Source organism: Solea senegalensis, linkage group LG13, assembly GCF_019176455.1.
Source record: "Solea senegalensis isolate Sse05_10M linkage group LG13, IFAPA_SoseM_1, whole genome shotgun sequence".
In the NCBI taxonomy this organism is placed as follows: domain Eukaryota; kingdom Metazoa; phylum Chordata; class Actinopteri; order Pleuronectiformes; family Soleidae; genus Solea; species Solea senegalensis.
This window is the reverse complement of record NC_058033.1, coordinates 10611276-10633477: the sequence shown is the minus strand read 5'-3', so window position 1 is coordinate 10633477 and position 22202 is coordinate 10611276. Positions and strand designations below refer to the sequence as shown.

Sequence of the window (22202 nt, the reverse complement as noted above, 5' to 3'; positions counted from 1 at the left end):
GTGAATGGTTTTTAAATTGTTTGTGCATTGATAAACTTTATTCAAAGTGAACATTTAAAAATAAGTAATAGTAAATAATAGTGTTTAGACTGAGTGTCTGGATTCAGGTGTCTAATTTTACAACTTATTGAATTCCTGCAGGCACCTGGTTGGTGACCACCAGTTCATTTATGTTTAATGCAAGGGCCATAGTCATTTCTGTGTAATATTTTTTACACAGAATTTTTTATATATCAGGGAAACTACCACAGATGTTTCCAGGTATTATACCTATAGACGGGAAGTGGCGTTAGTTTCTTTACGACCACTCTATGTGATTTATGTTTTGTTTTGATTTTCCCATTCATTTAGTCCACATGTGGTTTCTATTTAGTCCACATGTCAGCTTATCTGAAGAAAACCTCCTCACTCCTATTGCCACCAATCAATAAAGTTGTATGGGGTAATATCTAACCTGCCGTACCGATACCAGTCGATGCTGCATTCATGTACTGGTATGTCTATTTTACATATCTTTAAGTGAGTTGAGCACTTGCGCAGCAATAAGTGTGTGTCAGCAGTTTGGAAATACTTTGAGATAAACAATGAGGACAACAGTAGGACAGAGTGTAACCTGTGCTCTGCTCGACTGTCAAGAAGAGGAGGAGAAAAGTCGCTCGTTTGACACAAGACACAGAGCAAAGGATTTGACAGTATTATTCTTTTACATCAAATGCAAGTCTATCTTTCTATTTTATTCTTATTATACATTTTATTTTTGCTGCAAATGGTATTATGCATTTGTATCATTTGTATCTATACTGTTTTGTGTCGCAGGTCTTACAGGTTGATTAAAACACGATGATCCAAAAGAAGCAAATTAATATGAAGTATAAAGTCCAGACAGAGACAATTTGCTCAACCAAAGGAACATCATAACGTCTAACACGTATTGTTAAGTATTTGTATCTGGGTGTATTCTATTACTGACTTTCATATTTTAAGAGGCAGTTGTATGTCCGGGGTGTCAAATGCATATGATGCAGTCACAGAGCATATACTCTCATATAAGTAAGAAAAAAATAATACTTTAGGGGGTAGAGCACATAAATAAAAAAATAAAGTGCTGTTCCAGGATCAGCAGTTCAACAGTATTTCTGTTTTTTTGTTTTTGTTTTTATTTACTGAAGTTTAATTATTGTCTAGTATTTGTTTATTCTAATTTAGTTTGAAACGTTGTGGGATTTTACCTCTGACATTGGCATCAGCATTACTATTCTGTTCTTCTCTGTGTGTTGAAGTGGAGAGGCTTTGTGGTTTGGAGGACACACTCCCCTCTGAACACTGTGTGTATGTGTGTGTGTGTGTGTCAGGGAGATGCAATCTGTTCCACAGCAGATCACATGACTCATTATTTGGCATAGACCAGATATTCATTAACCATTTATGTAAAAGCTGTTTGTCCTTTTTTTTTTTTTTTTAACAGATAATTGAAACATGAACCGACAATCACTCTGTATGTGACACACACACACGTACATACACACATTTTCTGATGATTGACTTTGTGTGTGTCTGTATGTGTGTATTTATGTCTGACAGTCTGCCAGAGACTTGAGCCAGATCACTGACCTGCAGGCTCAGCTGGAAGAGGCCACGAAGGAGAGACAGGAGATCCAAGAAAAGGTACGAAGATCTTTTATTTATTTATTTTTGCCTATCAGGAACCTGCCCACTGCCTCGACTCTGCGCTCTGATTAGACCTTCGAGATTTTCTGATTACTGTGACCAAAAAAAGTGTTTTTTTTCTCAATATTGCAAAGCGATTTGCATTTAAATAGCAGGAATCAGTGACGATTTAGAGTCAGGGTGAGAAAATGTTCTTTAGCCTTTTCTCGACTCGAGGGCCGTGCACATAAACTCAGCAGCACGTTTTCAGGCGGTTTAAGCACTTGGGAGGGAAAAAAAAAATGAAAGCCCTTTTTATCAATGATGAACTTGATGAGGCATCTTCTGACTCAGTGATTTCTTTAAAGTGTGGTTGTGTCTGCAGTTCCACTGCAAGTGCGTCGTGTTATTTCGAAAAAGATGAGAAAGTATTCAGGTAAACAAAAAAATAATTATATATATAATATAATTTGAAATAAGTATGAAAACAGTGTCAGAGTGTGGTGTGTTTGTTAATCCAGTGACTCACCTGCTGATGTTGATTACACATGATAAGTCAGCAGCAAAACCTGAACTGCACACTGGTCATTTTATGCATTCTATCCTATCATTATTCCAATCAACTGGAAAAACCCTGACGGTTTCCTCTCTTCACAATTGAGTCATATTTGAAATGGCAGACTCCTATTCCTCTGTTCACTCACACATACCCAGTACCCTACTATGTGTGTTTTCTGTGTGTTTGACCAAGGATGACTTTAGATGAGCAATATGGTAGGGAAGACTTTTAGCATAATGTAAATCAAGTTATCTAAGAGTGAATATGACATATTGGCTCCTCCATCGATGCACTGTGCTGTGTCTTTTGTGTGCATGATGGAGGATGTGCAACATATGATCTGGTAAGAAATTTCCTCCGGTCATCTGTCACATATGAAACACGTCAGTTAATCTATGCTCATCTGACAATGCAACAAAGATATGACAGAATCATAACCCGCATTTTAATTTTGTCTTCATCTTGAACCGTAACACATGGTTCTAACAACACATTGTTGCAATGAATGTTTTTCCTTAAATGTTTCTGTGTTTATCAAGTGTTTGAAGCTTTCTGTCCTATTTAAACCATATTTAACAGATTTCTTCAACTTCCAATCTGAAGCAATAATCTGTCTTACTATCTGAAATTTTACATGTGAAGCTCACTCGGTACTTAAACAGTACATGTTAACAATCGGCACTCTGAGTGTAGATTAACACACAGACATTAGCTATGATGTAATCTTTTTCTAGGCTTAGTTACTGTTTACTGTAGCCGAGTTGTCAGTTAAAGGCCACGTAGACCGGAAGCTCCAATTAACGCTGCGTTTGTGTATGTGTGTGTATCTGCGTCATTACCTCGTTTATGAAACCCTAAAGTTTCAGAACAAACAGTTCAGCCACTGCTGAGAAAATAGTGTTGTATTGTTTTCCTGGGCTCTGTGAAGCGGATCGGCACTTCCTTAATTTGATGTCGTCATCAGAAATCCTCACCCCTCCTCTCACCACCGTAACGTCTCCCGGTGTGGGCACTAGTCCGGGCACATCCGGTTGCGTACATTCAACCGCAGAAGAAGAAGAACTACTCTCGTCTTAGCCGCTGAGATGCAGAGCATCCACCGTGCCAGAAGGGGGAGCTGTGTATCTGAGAGCTGGCCTATCTATTACGTCACTTCCAGGTACCTGGACAATCACTGGACAGTAGGAAAGCTCTTGTTGGCTGGCCAATCACAACACAGTCCACGTTCTGGGGGTGTGGTTTTGGTCTCTAACAGCGCGGCTGACGAGAGCATCAGTGAGGAGATATTTTGATCAGCTCGTTTGCAGCGATTAGGAGGTTTTTAACCATGAAAACAAGTTAATATATGCAAGTAGACCTCCATAACTAACATGTGATACAAGCATTCTATGTCGCCTTTAAATGGCTGAGGTTCAGCATTAATGTGTATTCATCATGCATAATGCATGTGATTTCAGCCTACAGTTATAATAGTGCTTTTATAATGACAGTGTTATTTTCTGTTTGAGTGGTTGTTTGTTCAGAGGACACCATCTAACATGTCAGGTGTCATATATTCATGTGGGCCTTGTCTTTTGATGCGTTTGTGTGCAGAAGGAATTTCAGCTAAATGTAGTCATTATATTCCATACTTTAGTGCGTTTTTGCTATCATGCACACACTCAGGCTGGACCTTTGGTTTGTGTTTTTATCCAAATGCTGTATTATAGTTTTAAATGTTATATCTAAGCATATCTATCTTTTTTAAATACTGATATCACAGCTTTTTTTTGGTTTTTTTAACTACGAAGATGTGAACAACACATTTGTCCTCATGCATTTACTGATATTCTGCTCCCTTAAAGAAGAGATAAACAGCACACACGTTACAGACTGTGCTTAGTGGAGCATTTAAGTGAAATGTAGGGTTTTTGGACAATATCATATTTTAAAAATAGGGACACATGGTATTATCCATATCAGCTGATAATGGCTTAATAATGGGTGAAGATCCCCTAATATGACTAATGACTGAAAAACATTTTTTTATTTTTTTTATTTTAGGGCTGCAACATTTGTCCAAAAATATGTTGGTTATCAGACCAAGCACTCCTGATATATCAGCATATCATAAATCAGCAAAAAGTCAAATGTCGTTATCTCTATTTTTAAGTTTTTCTTTTTGAAATATCTGATTCAGTGATTTTGAAGGGATTCTGACCAATACTGATACTACGACGGCGTATTAGAGCCAAGTATGAAAATTAAAAAGATACGGACGGGGGGGGGGTAATATTTTGGGAAAAATGTAGCAGATTTATAAGATTAAAAGTGGCAAATCTACAAGAAAATAAAGTCACAGTGGGCATTTTCAGCACCACAGACAGCGTTAGATTGCGCTCGCATGAAAGAGCAACCAAGCAGGCCACCTGTGAACCAGCAATAAAAAGCAGATTGTAGTAATCAGTGGGTTCCCAGTTGTGGTGGATTAGCCTACCCACACTAACGTGTGCGTGTGGCATTTCCTTCTGATGTGTTGAGGTTGCTTGACAAAAACAAAACACTATTTTTTGCGACTTTAAACCTCATAAATCTGCGACTTTATTTTCTTGTAGATTTGCTACTTTAAATCTTATAAATCTGCTACCTTTTTCTCATAGATTTGTTACTTTTAATCTCATAAATATGCAATTTATTTCTCAAAATATTACCCCCCTCCCCCGGGTCCGTAAATATTTTTTTTCTCATACCCTAATACGCCGCCGTATGATACAGATACTGAGTTTCATATCTGCTCATTCCTAGTATTCCTCATATCTATACCCTGGTTTTCTTGTATGAAGTGTCACATGTGCTACTGGTCCATATCATATGAATATTTTTGGCTTCACTAGAGACTCACAAGCTGTGAGGCGTTGTTAAATTCTGCCAAGGAAGGTAGTGATAGGCATCTAAAGCGTCTGACCTTGAAGTGGTTATCTTATAAACAGTAGGGAGGGAAATCTGCCTTCTGTAGAAATATCAAAGGAGAGCTCCAAATCCTCCTTGTCTTAGATGCAAACTCCCTCATTAGGTGCCACGTTGCCTTGTGGGCTGGTGTTATTGGGACGTACCTTTCCTCTTTTTTTATCAGTCATGAGAAAACGATTCAGATGGAACAGGAACGTGCTTTGCATGAAGCTCATCCCTGCGACGTTACTGCGTCCCAATGCTGCTGAGCCCCAACCGCAAGCTCCTCTTCTGACCGACTGTGGTAAAACTGTGAGCTTATCTAGAGCTCATTATTCAGACCGGGTGCACAGCATTTCCATTTACTGAGATTTAATGAATTTACACATGAAGGGTGAGAAGGTGGACGCTAATTTTGTTTTAAGGCACACATAACATCAGCATAAAAGTCTTTCACAGTACCCACTTAAGAAGAGGGGGAAGAAGAAGAGGTCGAGGAGGATGTGTGCAGGAACTGCCTCTCCTTAGGGAGTGATTGTGTTTGTTTATATGCATGTGTGTGTGTGCGTCCTTCCTCCAGCTTCATTCGCTGCAGAGTCAGCTAGAGTTTCAGGAACAGTCCATGGTGGAAAAGTCTCTTGTGAGCCGTCAGGAGGCCAAGATCCGTGAGCTGGAGACAAAGCTGGAGTATGAGAGGACACAGATCAAACGCTTGGAGGTGAGATGATTTGCCAAGATTTGCCAAGCTTTGAATGCAAATTCAATCCTTAATATTCCACTGATCAAGACGGTGAGATAATATAAAGTGAGGGTACAGGGTGGCACCTCTTGCATAGTTTGATATTGTTGAGGTCCTGATTAAGAAAAACATCCATCGGCCACCATAAATATACTTTGATCAAAAGGCTTTTGCACATCAATGGCAATGCAAATAAACTGCACGACATTGAAAATAATTTGAAGGTGAACTATAGTGGAATCATAAAATCACCTCGCGAGATTTAGCAAGCTGGTGCACATTTTACTTCAGGAAAAAAAAGAATGAAGAAATATCTGAGTTCATCCAATACTGAATAAGAAGGGAAAGCTTACTTGGGTCAGGGGCTTAAACTTTATCTCTGCTTCGCTGTGGCCTTTATGGTATGAAGGAGTATCAAGGCCTGAAGGAAAACAAAAAGCTTTCGAGAATTAAGTTTTAATATTATGAAAAAAAAAGTTGTGATAGTACGAGAAAAAAGACGCGCCTTTACTTTTTTTTCCAGTTTTTTAGTGGTATATACCTCCATCCACATGATGTGACAGCTAATTCCTTCTATGCCATTTTCAGTCTGTCTATTTCATAAGAAGCAGTATGCAATAAAGACCCCACACTCGTCTAATTATCAATCTAATTGTTACTTCAGAAACTGTCAAACCTCTGAACAGCTATTGTGGTGCTGATGTGCACATCAACTCCAAAAGATTATCTACTCTTCATTATTGAAGCCCAAACCACCACTCGTCGCAGGTTGCAGCTGATCATCTGAGACTGCGTAATATTACAACTATAAGAATATTTTTTTTCTTTAGTATGGCCCGACTGTGTTATTCTCTGTTCTCTTCTCTTTCTCTTGTTCAGAGTCTGGTGGGTCGCCTAAAGGAGAATCTGGAGAAGTTGATGGAGGAGCGAAACCAGCACATTGCTGCAGAAAACAGGGAGAAGGAGCAGAATAAACGGATGCAGAGGCAGATAAGGGACCAGAAAGAAGAAATGGCAGAGCTGTCCAAGAAGGAGGGAGAGGCGAGCCGCAAGAAGCACGAGCTGGTAAGTGCCCTCCGTGCTGGGAGACTGGAAGTGACTCAGCTTGCACCACAGGAGGTAACCTGCACTTCTGTGCTCTGATCCATTTACCAGGAGATGGACATCGAGAGCTTGGAGGCGGCAAATCAGAGCTTACAAGTGGACCTTAAGCTGGCATTCAAGAGGATAGGTGACCTGCAGGCTGCTATCGAGGACGAGATGGAGAGTGATGACAATGATGACTTAATCAACAGGTACTGGAACTCGCTGGTCTAAAATTGGATAGGTGGCTAGCTAGCTATAATACTGTAACTCATCATATATGGTATAGAGCCTGATGTTTCCTTAATTTTCTCAACAAAACGACGTAGGGATGTGTTGCTTGGTAGAGTTAACTCGTCAGAGAATGATCATGGATGTTGTTAAGGAGGACATGAGGACAGTTGGTGTATCAGACGAGGACACAGGGGATAGGGCAAGATGGAAGCAGATGATCCGCTGTGGCGCCCCCTTAAAGGAGATGCTGAATGAAGAAGAAGAAGAAGCAGAGGCTTGTTAGAGTTCACTCGTATCACCAGTCACAGTTTGAATTCAGTGTGGACGAACACTACTATCCTCTGATTTCACAGTTCAGTAGAATGCTGAATGATTACAAAATAAATGTGTCTTCTCACCCCAAGATTCTAATGGTGCCTTTGCACAAATATTTGTGTAACTGGATCATAAGTGGATCATAATTTGCATCAGCAATGCAAATTCCCCCTTCTCCGTCGCCTGGTTTTGCTTGCTCGCGATACAGCATCTCACCACTGACATGGTGTCATGCAGACTTATTAGCTCGACTTGTAATAATTCAACTGAAGCGAACTGAAGCGACTCAAAATTCCAACCTTTGCTCGCATGTACTTCCATTTGCGGACAAATTCTACAGTAGGTATGAATTATGTATGCACTTTTCCCAGAGAAAAGGTGACGACCATTACTCCCAAGTATTTATAAAATGAAACATTTTTTAGTGTAGGATATAAATTACAGCCGTAATGTATGTGTGGAACATCGGGGAGATGACGTACTGTAGTGAAAGCATGTTTTCCTCACAAGTTACAAGAAAGTTACCAAATGGGAACAGCTTGTTTGTCAGTAGTCTGAAAAAAGAATGAGGAGATGTGAGCCGGGATTGACAGTCTCCCACATCTTCCAACATCTATTTCTCTCTCACCTCTTTTGTACTGAGTGAGGCTTCCTACATTGTCTGTTCCCCAGGTACCTCTCACACGGTTTAATTTAGCTCCCCGCTTCTGATCTCTTGTCTCAGAGCTGGAGTTCTCCGTTTGGTTCCCCCTTCCCTCTTTGCAGCGAGGTTGAGGGTTAGACTAGCTCTGAGCACACTGAGGTAAACACTGTCTGCAGTAAAACAGATCTTTGAAAGGAAGACATTGAGGCCAGCAACAGCACGAGTTGATTTGTCAAGTCGCTGATTTGCAAAGGATAGTTATTTTTCCCCGTGTGTGAACATGGAAGTGTAAAACCATTCATTTGCTGTTATCTTATTTGTGTACCATTCTTTACTCTGTTGTTTGTGTATCTCACCTTCTCGTTTTTTTCTCCCTGTTTTTTCACACTTTTGGACAGTTTGCAAGACACGGTGACAAAATATCAGAAAAGAAGGAACAAAACGTGAGAATGGAAAACTGCATCCTTTGTTTGTTTTGTTTTGTTTCCTCACTCATTTTCAACCACAGAGGAGAGTAACGCAGTATTCCTCATCCTTTCAGTGTGTGTTGTTCACAACAACACAGCGAGGAGAATTTATTTTAAAGAGAATGGAAATTTCATGTCTGTGGTAAACATATGTGATAACAACAACAAAAAGAAGAAGCTACGCTTAAAGGGCCACATGTTTCATTCAGTTTCTTTTTTTTCTGTGGGAAGTGTCTCAACTCCATCGACCTTGATGGAGATTTTTAGTGCTTATGTTTCTTCTGTCAGAGTGATGGCACATTGGATATGTTGTATATTGTTGGAGGAAATGAAAAGAATAATATTTTTAAATCAAAAAGAAGAAAAACAACTCTCCTCTTATACCTGTGCTACAGTAATACTGCATTATTGTCTCTATGAATCGTATTAAACCACATCCTCTGCTTTCATTTGCAGCATGATCGTCAATTAACCAATAATCCCACTCACTGAGATGTATATTTCTTGTCTTCTCTCGTCTTCCATGGGCTGTTTTCATGAGTATTACCTCCATTTTGTATTTAACAAAAAAAAAAAAAAATCTATTAACAAGAATTACACATCTTAATAGAACAAAGAAGGACATTTGATTTATTATATTATTCAAAACTTAAAATCATTTTAATAAGGCCTGCATATTAAGCTAAAGTAAGCAAACTAAATATATCCAAAGATAATGTACTGTATGCTTTTGAAAATAGACTATTTTGTCACCTTGGTGTGATGGTAGCTCAGTGGTGGAGCCAGTTGTCTTTTAACTCAAAGGTTTTGGGTTTGATTCCCAGCTCTGCCAGCTCTGCTAGTCTACTGTGTATGAAAGATGAGTAATAGAAAATGTGCTGCACACAGATGCGCTGTATGCAAGTGTGAGTGAATGGTGCTACATACATAAATACAAACCATAGATGGTTTGAAAAGGGATTGATTTTGATTTTAATGTGTTACTCAGACTGTGAATTAATAACAGTATCTTTATTATCTATATACTTTACTTTATCTATATACTTTACTTTACTTTTGTGATATTTAGTTCAATCGTCACGGATTTACACTCCACGGTGAACTCTGACGCCTTGAAAATGATGTTAGCTTTATGTTCTGTTGATTCACCAAGTTCCAGTTGCTCAAGTTGCTCAGGGGTAACCCAGCCCTTGACCTGGCAGGCATTCGAACCTGCAACCCTCCAGTTACAAGCCAAATTCCCTTTGACTCAAGTGGGTTAACACATGTGCATGTCAAGTCATTTTATGTAGAGACATTTCTTCAGTTCTTTGCACATAATTACAGACTTCATTTCCCACTCTAGCATCCAGTTGTTTCCTTAAAAACACATGGTGTCGCACACTTTATTGCTCTGTGTGTGTGTGTGTGTGTGTGTGTGTGTGTTGTTATCCATGTGTCATCAGTGAACCTGGGTGTGTCACAGCTCTCTTCCTGTGAACAATGATACACCATGTAAACTTAATTGCATTCCTCCCTCCTTTGACATCATTGCATTAGCAGCATGGATGAGCAATAATGGAGGCGTTCTAAACACAAAGTGCATTTTCCAGATGATTCGCGTTATTAATCTGCATTTGTGTACTCCGTGTTTCAAAACAGAGGTTACAATGGCATTATGTCTTGTTTTGTTTTAGTCGAGGATAATGTAAAAAAAATAAATAAAAAAAAATAGAAACATTAGCTTATTGTTGCCACGCCAGAAAAAATAAAATAAATCATAGTCACGTAATTACGTGAAAAGTTTCACTCTATGAGATATTTTCGTGTTATTATACAACCATATCACATTGTAAGAAAAAAGCCAAACTATCACATTATAACCTGAATTTGTTCAAGATTTGACATGATTATGATAATTTATCATATTAAGTATATGAAGACAAATTTCTTATATAAGTTTGAATGAATCCGAAGTCATTTTTGTTTGTCAACCATTTCCTTCACTGTCTAATCTGACTTTTTTTTTTTTGCCAGCATATCTGCCATGAAAATATGTTTTCCTTACAAGTGCTAAACTGCTAAAAAAAACACCAGCCACACATGCGTCGATTCTGAGTTTAAGTATTTGTGACAAAGATTTACAACCAGCTCAGACTGATTGTCAGAAGCGATTAACGCTCACCGCTAAATTCTTGGGGCTTGTTTGTATCTGTGAGCCTCAGGACTGGTTAGCTCGCTGTGTGGAGGCCAAGGACAAATCGTTTGTGACACCGTTTGCACAGCACTCAATTGCGAGCCACCTTGTACTTCATGTTTGTGTGGGTGATGATTTTTGCGTGAGCTGGCTCCAGTATTCTGTTTTGTAATAGACCATGTTAAAAAGTCAAAGCATCATAGAGCTGACAAATGGGCAGCGAGAGTAATTAAGTCCCCTGTACTAATGAACTGAACTGCCTTCCCTGTCAGTCCCTGTCAATCACTTGAAAAGTTTTACTTTTGATATACAATCTATAACATGATCAATTATCACATTATATAATAATGTGCTCACTTATAATATTTCAACATGAGGTCATTCATTTTATGTGATAACCACCAATAAGTGATATTATACACCAGTGAACACACACTAACCGGACACATGGGGAATTGGTTACAAGCCCAAATGGCTATTGGCTGTCCAGTGAAACATGTTTTGGGCCAGTTGTGCCAGATCACAACCAGAGTGTTGGTGGAGATTTCTGTCACCAAGGTTATGGGATAAAGTGATTAAATCTCTGGAATCAGTGATGAGTTAGGTTGGAAGAATCTTTTGCAGACAGCTCAGTACCAAGAACAGAGACGATGCCAGACATAAACTGCAGGGCGTCATCTCTGATTCGGGTGAGCAACTTGCCAGGGTTGACGCATGTAATCACACCAATCTTTGAGACGGTGCACAAGACCAAGAGGCCCGGTGCCCTCGCTCTCTCTCCAAGGTCCATCTACTTTCTACTTGACAGTGCATAGTTTCAGGCCTTTAAGTAAGCATGAGTCTTTAACCCTTTATGGAGGACGGAAAGTGCCAAAATTAAATAAATAAATACACCATTAAATAATTAATTAAATGTCTCATTAATTATTAAAATATCAATTCATTTTACGTAAAAAAACATTTCATTATTTCACTATTTAATTAACCACGTTGCAGTGCAACATTAATTTGTTTTATCTGTCAACGGTTAACAGGAAATGTCCTGTCGTAACGTAATTCTTTACACTTACTTAAGTTATTTCGTGATAGTAATTAATAAAAAAATTCTGGTGTCGCAGCAATTCACTTCTGTAAATAAGAGAGGTATAAAATAATCCCATAATGTACAATAGATACACTTGGAGTCACAGTTTTAGCTCGCTACCTCATGAAATTCCACTTAAACTCCAAGATGAACGTTTTTTTTTGTTGGAAATAAATATATCAGGTCATGTATTCTCTCTGGGATTATCATTAGTATCACCTTCCCCTAAGAAAAACCTGGCTGTGAAGTTGATGGAGGGAATGTTGAGTGCGGGGAAAGCTCTTAGAAGGCCTGCACATTGCTTAGTCTGAGATTCTGAGCTTTGTTTTTGTCTGTGCTGACGTGCTCGTAATGCACATACACCACCAGCAGCAGCACCTTTATTGTGCGAAGGTGGAAAAAAGAAAAGAAAAAGCTTTTAGGCAGATCCAACACCCCTCCCCCCGAAAGAAGAAAGTGAAATAGAAGAGAGGACATGGTGTTCTCTGAGGAAACATGACATAAAAAGTGACACAAAGCTTTTGGTGAGAAAATAAATGGTGCACCGCTCACTGCGAGACCTGCCTAGATGGATATGTGCAATGTGGACAAATGATAGAGCTCAGCAGTCTATCTGTCATCTCACACCTCCTCTGTCTTTGCTGCTTTTATGCATTCCGTGTCACGTTCCAAGGTTTAGATGGATAAGCCTGTGCGAGAAGCAGGAGCTGTTACACCTGCGTCACCGTTTCCCTTTTTTCTTTTTAATGATAGCCGGCTCCCTGTAGATGAAATATACATCGACAGTGTTGTGATATACAAGGCAAACATTTAGATGGATGGAGCGCAGGTCCAAGAATGCGAAGCCATGAATAACGGTGGAGATGAAACTAAGTCTGCTCTAAATCAAAACAAAAAATTGAAATAGTTACTTCACTCTCAACAATATCTTCAGATACACGGAAGTTTGTCTTATTTCCAATCAAAAAACTATACTGGAGACAATGTCATTTTCTCTGAGAGAGATTAACATGGCAGCACATGTTACATGAAGGATACGTAGTGGATATGTGATGCTTTGGATGCAAGCATCATGTCCTTTCAAAATCCCAGACATAAAAGTCGTTTTAAATGTAACAGAAAGTCATCTGTATTTAAAGCTTACATACTACTGCTTTAAAGGTGTGAAATGAGAGTAATTGTTGAAATCAAATGATGGCAGTATGGCCCGCCAGTCTTCAGGTTGTTTCTCTTTTGCCCCATCTTCCTCCTCATTTCCTGTCCCGTTAAGCTTCCAGGAAACAGTGGGCATAATCCAGGAAATGCAGTGTCGATTTGAAACGAATAAATAAAGTGGCAAGCTCAAGCAGGTGGAATCTGCTGGGCTTTTCTTTTTTTTTTTTTTGATCCTCAGGTCTCTGTTTATTGATTGTTTTGTCAAGCATATAGGGCCACTGGGCTCCTGGTGGCTCTTCTCCAATAACAATCACCAGGAGCAGGTGACGCAGCACACAGATGCTCACAGCCAAGAACCAGCCAAACAAGTTAATTATGCCTCTAAGACCTTCATCTACCTTCTGCTTCTGAGTAGACAACACGAAGCACATCTCTTGTGTCTGTGCCATTTAACGCACGTCAGTGCAGTTCCCCACACTTTTGATATCTTTTGTTTTGAATATTTTTCCATATTTCTGATGTTAATATTGCATGTTTACCATTTATTACCCTTTCTTTTTAACTTGTATCCTGTTTTTGTCTTGTTCTGTTGCCTTTGCTTCAGTCATTGTTTAAAAGAAAACGGATATGTACAGGATACATATAGTCATGCTGTAAGCTTTGGATTGCTGTGCATCATTGCTCATTGTCAGTTATCTAATTTGATTAAGAGATTTCATAGTAACTTGTTACGGTGAATATTGAGTCGCAGTTGATTCTCACAAACGTGATTTGGTTCTTCACAGCGCTGATGATACAGAGACAGATTCAGAGGTGGAGGACCGGGTGGACGGTGTCAAGTCTTGGCTCTCGAAGAACAAAGGCTCCACTAAGACCATCTCAGATGAAGGAAGCCTGAAAAGCACCAGGTTAGTTATTTTGTCCTTTTGTATCATGACAGTGTATCCCTGCGGTGACATCGACATGAAACGACCCACATCCCCTGACCTTAAAAAAAAAAGCAGGATTACTCGGGGCAGTTTGCAAAAGACAGATGAGTATTTTCTGTGATTAGGTGTCATCCCTCTTTCCGAGTACTATGTCCAATGAAAGGAGGCGGTAATGGAGGAACGGCTGCTGCCAAATATATTGAAGTGGCCCCGGGCCAGTTCTCACACCTGCTAAATGACGCCTCTGTTACAGTTTGATCGATTTTCGCACTGGTTGACTGTCTCACATCGTACAGTTGATACTGTATACGATAGGAAGGCAAAATAATTTGGATTCACAATATTAACGCAATAAGTGTAAAAATAGGCTTTAAGGAGCTAAATGTTAGTGTTTAAAACATGACAACAAGACTTCAGGTTCTCAGGCTATGCATCTCTGTCTTAGAAGACCATGTGATATGTACGTCAATACATGGAATTGTACTTGTATTATGCTATGATTCATTTACTCACCGTGTACTGCTTTATCCTCCACATGAGGGGAGTGGGAAGCTGGAGCCAATCCCAGTTGATATAGGGCGAAAGGCGGAGCCCACCTTGGATGAGTCGCTAGTCCATCACAGGGCCAACATACATACAAAGATAAAACAACCATGCACTCTCACATTCACAGCGACAGTCAATGTATAGAGTGCCTGTCTTTGTACTGTGGGAGGAATCTGGATAAAACCCGTGCACAAACAGAGAGAACATTCAAACCCCACACAGAAAGGCCCTTGGTTGAGCCGGGCTTCAAATTGGTGCCTTTCTTGCTGTGAGGCAACAGTGCTAGCCAATGTACCACCATGGCACCACGCAACAATTCAGTTTGATTCAGTACAATTTGATTAGTTTGAGGTGATATCATAAGATTTGATATAATACAATTGTGATAAAATCGTATAGTATTAAAAACCCTAATCGTATGGATAATCGTTACTATATTATGGCTGGTGAAGAAAATCTGCAATACAAAGTACATGAAATACATTCTATGTGGTCTAAAATTAGAAGCTGGTGATGCATTCTTTCAGGATTTTTTGCCCATTGACTCTTATTTTAAGCCTTATTTTAAGTTTTTTGGCCAAATTTTTCTATGGCAGCAGAGCAATACATCCCAGAAAGTCAAACAGAGTTTGCCGTTCATATTCATGTCATGTCTCTATTGTCCAATCACAAGCCAGAGGCTTCTGTGTTCCCAAGAAGTTACCACACATGAGCTGTGGATGTTGCAGAAAACAAGTTATTTTGAGTATCTTTTGTGTGTTTTGTTGATTGTGCCCAGAGTCAAATTTACTTCATAACCCTTCAGATATGCAGCAAATGCAGATACCAAGGAGGTGAAAGAAGGTAAGGAGAAGATGAGTGACACCAGCAAAGATGGGAAAGACATAGAGCAAATCAGATCAGTGTCTGTCATGAGTTCCCTGAGCTACAGGAAACGCTCCAACCTGAAAGACTCCATTGGGGGGACGGGCGACGAAAACTCCTTATTTAGCACTCTCAAAGAGCAGCCTGACATGCCAGACCATACCTCGCTTCGTAAAGCCAAGACAAAGTCTGGAGAGCTCCAGGAAGAAAGGAAGAGCCAGGCACAGGAAGACTTAGATGACAAAGGCTCTGTCATCTCCTTGGCGTATTCTGAGGCCACCAGTAGAGCCAGAAAGGGCCTGGAGTCCCGCTGGACCTCCCGCAGCAGCCCTGAATTTGATAAGGAGTCCATGGTGTCATCTGTGGTTCCCAGCAGGATGTCCACCAGGAGGGGTATGTTGGACATGGAGGATGACAATAAGTCGACGATCAGCAGCGTGAGCCGCTCCAGTCCCCGGTCGCTGCATCGCAGCACTTCTTGGAAAGACGAGAGACAAACCAGTTCACGCTTGTCCCTTGCCCGAAGCTGCGGCCTCAGCGAATTTGGACTGCGTTTACGTGACAATGATGACGGTGATGCCCAGAGTGTAGCTTTCAGTGAAGGGGGGACGTCACCTTATAGTCCCCGCTCAGTGAGTCGCAGCTTTTCTACCCCGGCTCAACCGCGCTCCTCAGACGGCAACGCGACAGAATTATCTGACATCAAAACAGTCACACACCGCAACTACCTAGATCCTGACTTGGAGGCGGCAATCAACGAGGTGCTGAGCTTCAAACCCATTAAATTCAAGCGCAGCAAACTCAGCGATTCTAGTGGTGAGGAGGAGGATGAGAGGACGACAAGGGGAAGTGAAGAAATGAAGAAGAAGGGAGAGGATGAGGGGCTTGGCTGCAGCTCATCCAGCCTGCTGCGCTCCTCATCAAGCTCTGCTCTGGACTACAGTAATCGGTCATCCAGCACCCTGAGCACCAGCAGCTCCCGCAGTCGCAGAGATAAAAAGAGTAGAGTCTCTCCATCAGACGACTCGTCAGATGATCATCACAGCAGGAAGAGCTCAAGGAAGAAGAAAAACAAGAAGTCCAAGAGGAGATCTAACAAGAAGCCGAGTGAGTCTGAGGATTCCTCTTCCTCCTCTGAGTCGTCGTCGTCGTCCTCTTCCTCCTCCTCCTCCTCCTCCGACTCCACCATCTCCTACCGCAGCTCAAGCAGCATTAAACGAGCCCCAAAACACCCAGATGATGATGATGACGATGACAAGGAGGGCACAGGTCGCGCACAACCTAAGAAGAAGGAATCCAAGAAGAAGCAAAAGAAGATGGATAACTTGATGATGAAGTATATCTACAGGCCTGGCAGTGACTGACAGTAAGGGGATGCACGGTGATGCAAAAAACATGACTAAAAGATTGCCGTGTGTGTGTGTGTGTGTGTGTAAGGTTTTTTATTTACTTATTCTCACTCTGCATATCATCCCTGTGATACACTAACACTCAACTTTGTTTTTTGACTTCCCGAAGAAAGCGTTAACTGATATAAATGATAGCACAACACAAATACTCTATTAATTATTTAATGTTTACACATGTACTTCCAATTTGTGTTTTCGCTAATAAGAGCTTCCCTCTTGTCAACATTTACAGGATAAATACTTTATTATATTGTAATTTGCCTCCTCCATTGTTTGTACAGATGGATCATATCTGTACAAATGTGAGTGTCTCTGCTTTGATGGAGGTGACTCTCTTCCACGCGCAAAAAACACAAACAGATGTTGGCAGTGGGATGAAATGAAATTACACTTCTTTTTTTTTTTTTTTTTCCTGGATGTGTTAACTGAGAGGAGTCTAAAGAGAATTGCAAGACACTTTGCATCATAATTAAAATGTCTAAAATTATCTCTCAGCTTCAAAAGCGATGTGTTTGCGGAGTGATTTTACTGACAGCTCCTCTCTTGCTCCTGTGTGGTTTGAAAAGAAAAAGAAAACGACAGCTGCTTCATGTTTGCAGTAGAACAAGAATATGAGTCTCCACTTCAACGCTGGCTCTTGGGTTCACTTGAAAATGAACTGGTGAACATTTAGTGGACTTAATATTGCACCGGCTCTTCTGGGCTCATGTCAACGAAATACAGACTTTGAGTTTTTCATTTGTTTAACGTGAGGATAAAGCTGAGGGGCACTCTTTCTTTAAATAGTCTTCATTTTATTCCAGGAATCATGCCTTTAAATAATAATATTATCAATGATGTAATTAAGGACATAGTAGTTGATACAGCAGTGACACAAGGAGAAAGAGACTTGACCAACTTCACAAAATGCTCAGAAAACAGAAAACTGCTTAAATGTAAAGAATAATGTATAATGTAATGTAATAGTCATTTTGTTTTTTAGTATTTTAGAGACACAGATGCTGCTGCTGTCTTGTTGAGAAAGTTTATGTCTTAGGTAGGTAAATCCAAATGAAGGATTTTAAACATCAAATCACAAAACAACACATTTGAATACACTGATGAAGGCAGCAGTGACTCAGCAACGAGCTAAATTGCTTATTTTCTGTATAGACGTTGGTGCAGTGAGTACGAGCTTTACAAAGTGACACGATGTTATGTTTTCAGTCAAAAAAGATTGTCTGACGGCGAGATAACGTGGCAAACATGTTGTGAGATATCGTTAACTTAAGTCTGCATGGGTTTTATGAGGTGGCTGAGAAGTTTTTTGTTTGTTTGGACCAAACTGATATTCTTCTTCTGGAATAACGTCATAATATTATGAGAATAAAGCAAAATCTCAGATGATCAGCTGCAACCTGTTTCGCGAAGTTACATTTTGATAGGGGCTTCACAAAATAAAGAAATACTTAATATTTTTGGCACATCAGCACCACATTATCTTTAGCATCAGGACTTTGAAAAGACTGCAAGAAACTGAGTCTGTTTGAAAGAAAGAACCACAGATTTGGAGAAAATCCTCTCTTGCGGAATGGAGGACGAAAGGTGTTCTTTTTTATTTTTATTTTAATTTTTTGCTTATTATTATTGTTATTGTTAATAATAATAATAATAATAATAATAATAACAACAATAAAAATAATAATAATCGTAAAAAAAGAATCTCATAATATTACGACTGTATTCTCATAAATTATGGCTTTATTCTTGGAATATTATGACTTTTTATTTATTCTACTTAAGTAAAACACGAAGATACATAGAAACGTAATAACAAATACATAAATAAATAAATAAATAACCAAAAAGCAACACACACATAAAAAGAATACAAATTAAAATAGGTATTTAGAGCTCTGGCAATGCTTGTAATATTGGTGTCCATTTTTTTCAAATTTTTCTAATTTCAGTTGTAATCCTTTTTTATTCTGTCTGTCCATTGCATTAGGAATATTATAACTTATAATAGTATGTAGAGCAGACTCTGACATTTACTTCACTAACTGCACATTATTTACTAAATGTGGGTGAAACCTGGTCATGGATTTCTGTGATGCATTAACTAATCCAAACAAAAAATTCGGACGCAGTCATGACACATAAATGATGCATGTTTTTTTTTGTGTGTTTTCCCCACATTGCCCTCTTTACACCATGTCTTTTCTAATACGTCGCTTAGTCAACATATAATCTTGTGCCTGTGTGCGTTGACCCCCATAGTCCTCCCGTGTGCCGCAGACACCTGAGCGTCGGCAGATCTGATGAAGAGGAGGAAGTGCAACGAGGCTCAAGCGGGCAGTCGCTAAAGCAGAGCGACAGCGAAGGTTTATTGGCAGAGAGCGCGACGTAACCCGTGCAGGCGACCTTGTGCTTTCATTGACACCAAACACAGAAGAGGGACCAGCACCACTGCACGGCTGCTGAGGATGGAAAAAGTGGAGTCTGGCCATTTTCAATCATATTTGACATACTATAGTGCCCCCCCTTTCACATTATAAAGTGGTTTGCTGTCATAGTCGGTGTGCTTCTATTTAATAGAATGTATTGAGTAAACCCAGTCAACATTGAGCAGTGAAGTCAAGCACTTTCTGAGGAAGTTCTTGCCGCTGCTGTATTTCTAAGAGCTTCTTTTCAGGCAAATTTAAACACTCCTCTGCTCTCTCCTCTGATATCTCCGCCAAGAGGATTTAGATAAGCTTCACTCAGCTCAAGCTGGACTTCTCCGTGAAGGTCTGACCCACTATTAAAGCAGTTCCTTATCGCTTCCCTGCTAATGTGGACTACTGTGGTGGGAGGAATTAACCCACTTTCTATTAATTATCTCGCTGTAAGTTTACACGTGGCATTTGTTCCATGTTGAGATACCCGTCGTTTGAGTGAAGCGATGCTATAGGTCAAGATTGCCGACATGAAAGTGAAAGCATTTCAGGAAATACATTTCTCCGACAGTGTTTGATGTTTTCTGAATTTTTAATCCTATTTATATATTTGAAATGCTGGGAATTTAAAGCGACGTCTCTACAGTAAGCATGCATAGTTAGCATGTGGAGTCAAAGCCTTTACATAAACATATATACAAGGATTTCCTGAAATTGTGTTAAGAAAATGTATGTCATATTTCTGTATATTTTTATCTTCAGTGCATGTTTGGTTTGACTCTTTCGAGGCTCCCTTCTGTCATACAGTATTTGTAAAAGCTAAACAGGAATGTATTTGTTTGCTGTTATAAAGGATTTTTGGAGCTTTTGCGATGTGGCGGATGCACTGATGCAGAAATGTATGCCGTTGTTGGTGATGCATCGGCGTTGGATGTTTCTTATAAATGGGAAATTGAAGCTTCTTCGCACATTATGTTAACAATTTGAACATAAACTACTCGAACGAATCCCATTTGGGACTGTTTAGATGAAATAAATTATTTTTGGTAGGTAGGTAGAGAAAGAGGGTAGGTGACCTGCGTTCTGCTGTCAAGGACAAGATGGGGAGAGATGACAATGATAGATAGATAGATAGATATACAAATCATGATAATACAACTATAATAATAATAATAGAACCAGGTCATTAAAGGTACAGTCTATAGATTTTACAATATTTTTATAATCATGCTGTAGCTGAACATCTTGCACCTCACGCTTTCCTCCAAAATGTGTTGGAGAACCTGTGTCGCCTTCATTTAACATCAAAGCTCAAAGCATAGTTTGTCCATTGTGGGCTACTGTAAAGCAAGACCCCACTCCTGGTATATATGTAAAAGGCTCATTCGGGGGTAACGAACAACAATTATTAAGCAAATTCTAATTATTTGAGCATTAAATTCTATTCAAAATGATACTAAAATTGTGAGAATGGTGACACGAGGCAGCCCTTGGAATCATATTGTGCCCTAATGGCCTTCATAACATACAGTATATCACAGAATGAGTGACTTTTTATGAAGTCATTATGAAGAAAATGTTTTTTTCACCACTGACTCCAGGGTCTGGTTTATTTTAATCATTCAATCTCTGCCAGAACCTCCTTGAAATTAAAAGCCAACCAGTGCTGTTTTCATGAATTCTATTTACTTTTCAGATCACTCATGCTATTGAAAGTCCAAGGCTACACGCTACTGTCCACACTCATATGAAACTTGCTGGGTATTTCTATATTTAGCTGAACACAATGATAATTGTGTAGATTTGAATGAGGAGGCATATAAAGTATAGTGTGCATGTGAAATCTGCTCATGTGCAAAGAAATGCTTTGGAGGTCTGGCTTCCCATTTGCATATCTTCACAGAAGAGGCTAATCTGCATTTCATGTCTTGTTTTCGCAGGGTTTTTTTTTTTATTCCTTTTCTTCAGACATGAATATTAATGTGGAACATAGGGAACTTTGATGTTTTAGACAATACTTGTTCAATAAAAAAAAAAGCAACTTACAAGTGCAAGCAGCTGTCATTAGACTTAATGCTTCCGAAACATTGCAAAGTACATGTCATATCTTTTGGAAAAGTCGGTTTTCGTTATTGATCAGATGAGTGTTTGTAAAATGAGTCATAATAGAAATAAATGAATGGAAATATAACTGCACTGAGGTATTATATGGCTTTGTTTGTTAAAACAGCGGGAGAAGAGGAGGTTAGAAAAGAGGCAGGGCAATTTCAGAAAAAAACCAAAAAACAAGCCATTGATGTTTTTGATTAATTTCAGCTCATCTACCCCAGAGAAGCTTCTCATCACAACCATCCACTTTCCCACAGGAGACTATAGAGGAAACAAACAATTTGCAGAAATGATTAATTCTGAGCTGGAAACCTAGACTGAAGGTTGTGCTCGCACACACACACACACACACACACACACACTGCCTTACAACACTTGGGTTGTTAATATGACTGCTGCACAGCTCCACTGTTCAAAACCAAGCTCGGGGCAAATTCAGGAAGATCAAAAAGCGAGAGCAAGCACGGTCTTCCTCCCCGCATCAATCCCTCGTTCTACGTAGGAGAAGCTCACCGAGATTCAAAGGGATTGATGGTTTTAGACCATACCACCTTGGGTGACATTCACACTGTGTGTTTTGCTTTAAAGAATCCACTATTTATCCAACCAATCTGTAATCCCCCATTCCCAAACTGTTCTGCTGCTTCACTCTCTGCCGGGGAGCTTTTCGCTGTAATTTCACCTCGCTCGTGTTCACCCTCTGGGTGGCTGTATGTTTCTGTTTAAAGGCTTTTCCATTGAGTGACAGATTAAATTCTGTTCCCAATTTTACTTATTTTGGCTCTAACACTGTTTCACAAGCCAGTGGAGCAGGAAGTCATTAGCTCGACAAAGCCAAGCAAGTCTGTGTTTACGGTGCCACCCTCCCTGTTATTTAGACAGAATGGTTTGGCCACAG

The 22202-nt window shown here is 39.7% G+C and overlaps 1 protein-coding gene across 4 annotated transcripts in view; it reads left to right on the top strand.

Annotated features, from left to right (window-relative positions):
• Positions 1-21391, top strand: part of LOC122779530 (unconventional myosin-XVIIIa-like) — an 87851-nt gene extending 66460 nt beyond the window's left edge. For 2 of the 4 annotated variants that reach the window (XM_044041982.1, XM_044041981.1), the window contains 8 exons: positions 1582-1665; positions 5715-5852; positions 6753-6938; positions 7029-7168; positions 8547-8591; positions 13816-13938; positions 15311-16735; positions 19038-19102. In XM_044041982.1, the coding sequence (XP_043897917.1) occupies positions 1582-1665; positions 5715-5852; positions 6753-6938; positions 7029-7168; positions 8547-8591; positions 13816-13938; positions 15311-16733 (2139 nt within the window). In that variant the 3' untranslated portion in view covers positions 16734-16735; positions 19038-19102. Of the gene's footprint in view, positions 1-1581; positions 1666-5714; positions 5853-6752; positions 6939-7028; positions 7169-8546; positions 8592-13815; positions 13939-15310; positions 16736-19037 lie in introns of all 4 variants that reach the window. The other 2 variants (XM_044041983.1, XM_044041984.1) reach the window with 2 other exon arrangements.
• The last annotated feature ends 811 nt before the right edge of the window (positions 21392-22202 follow it).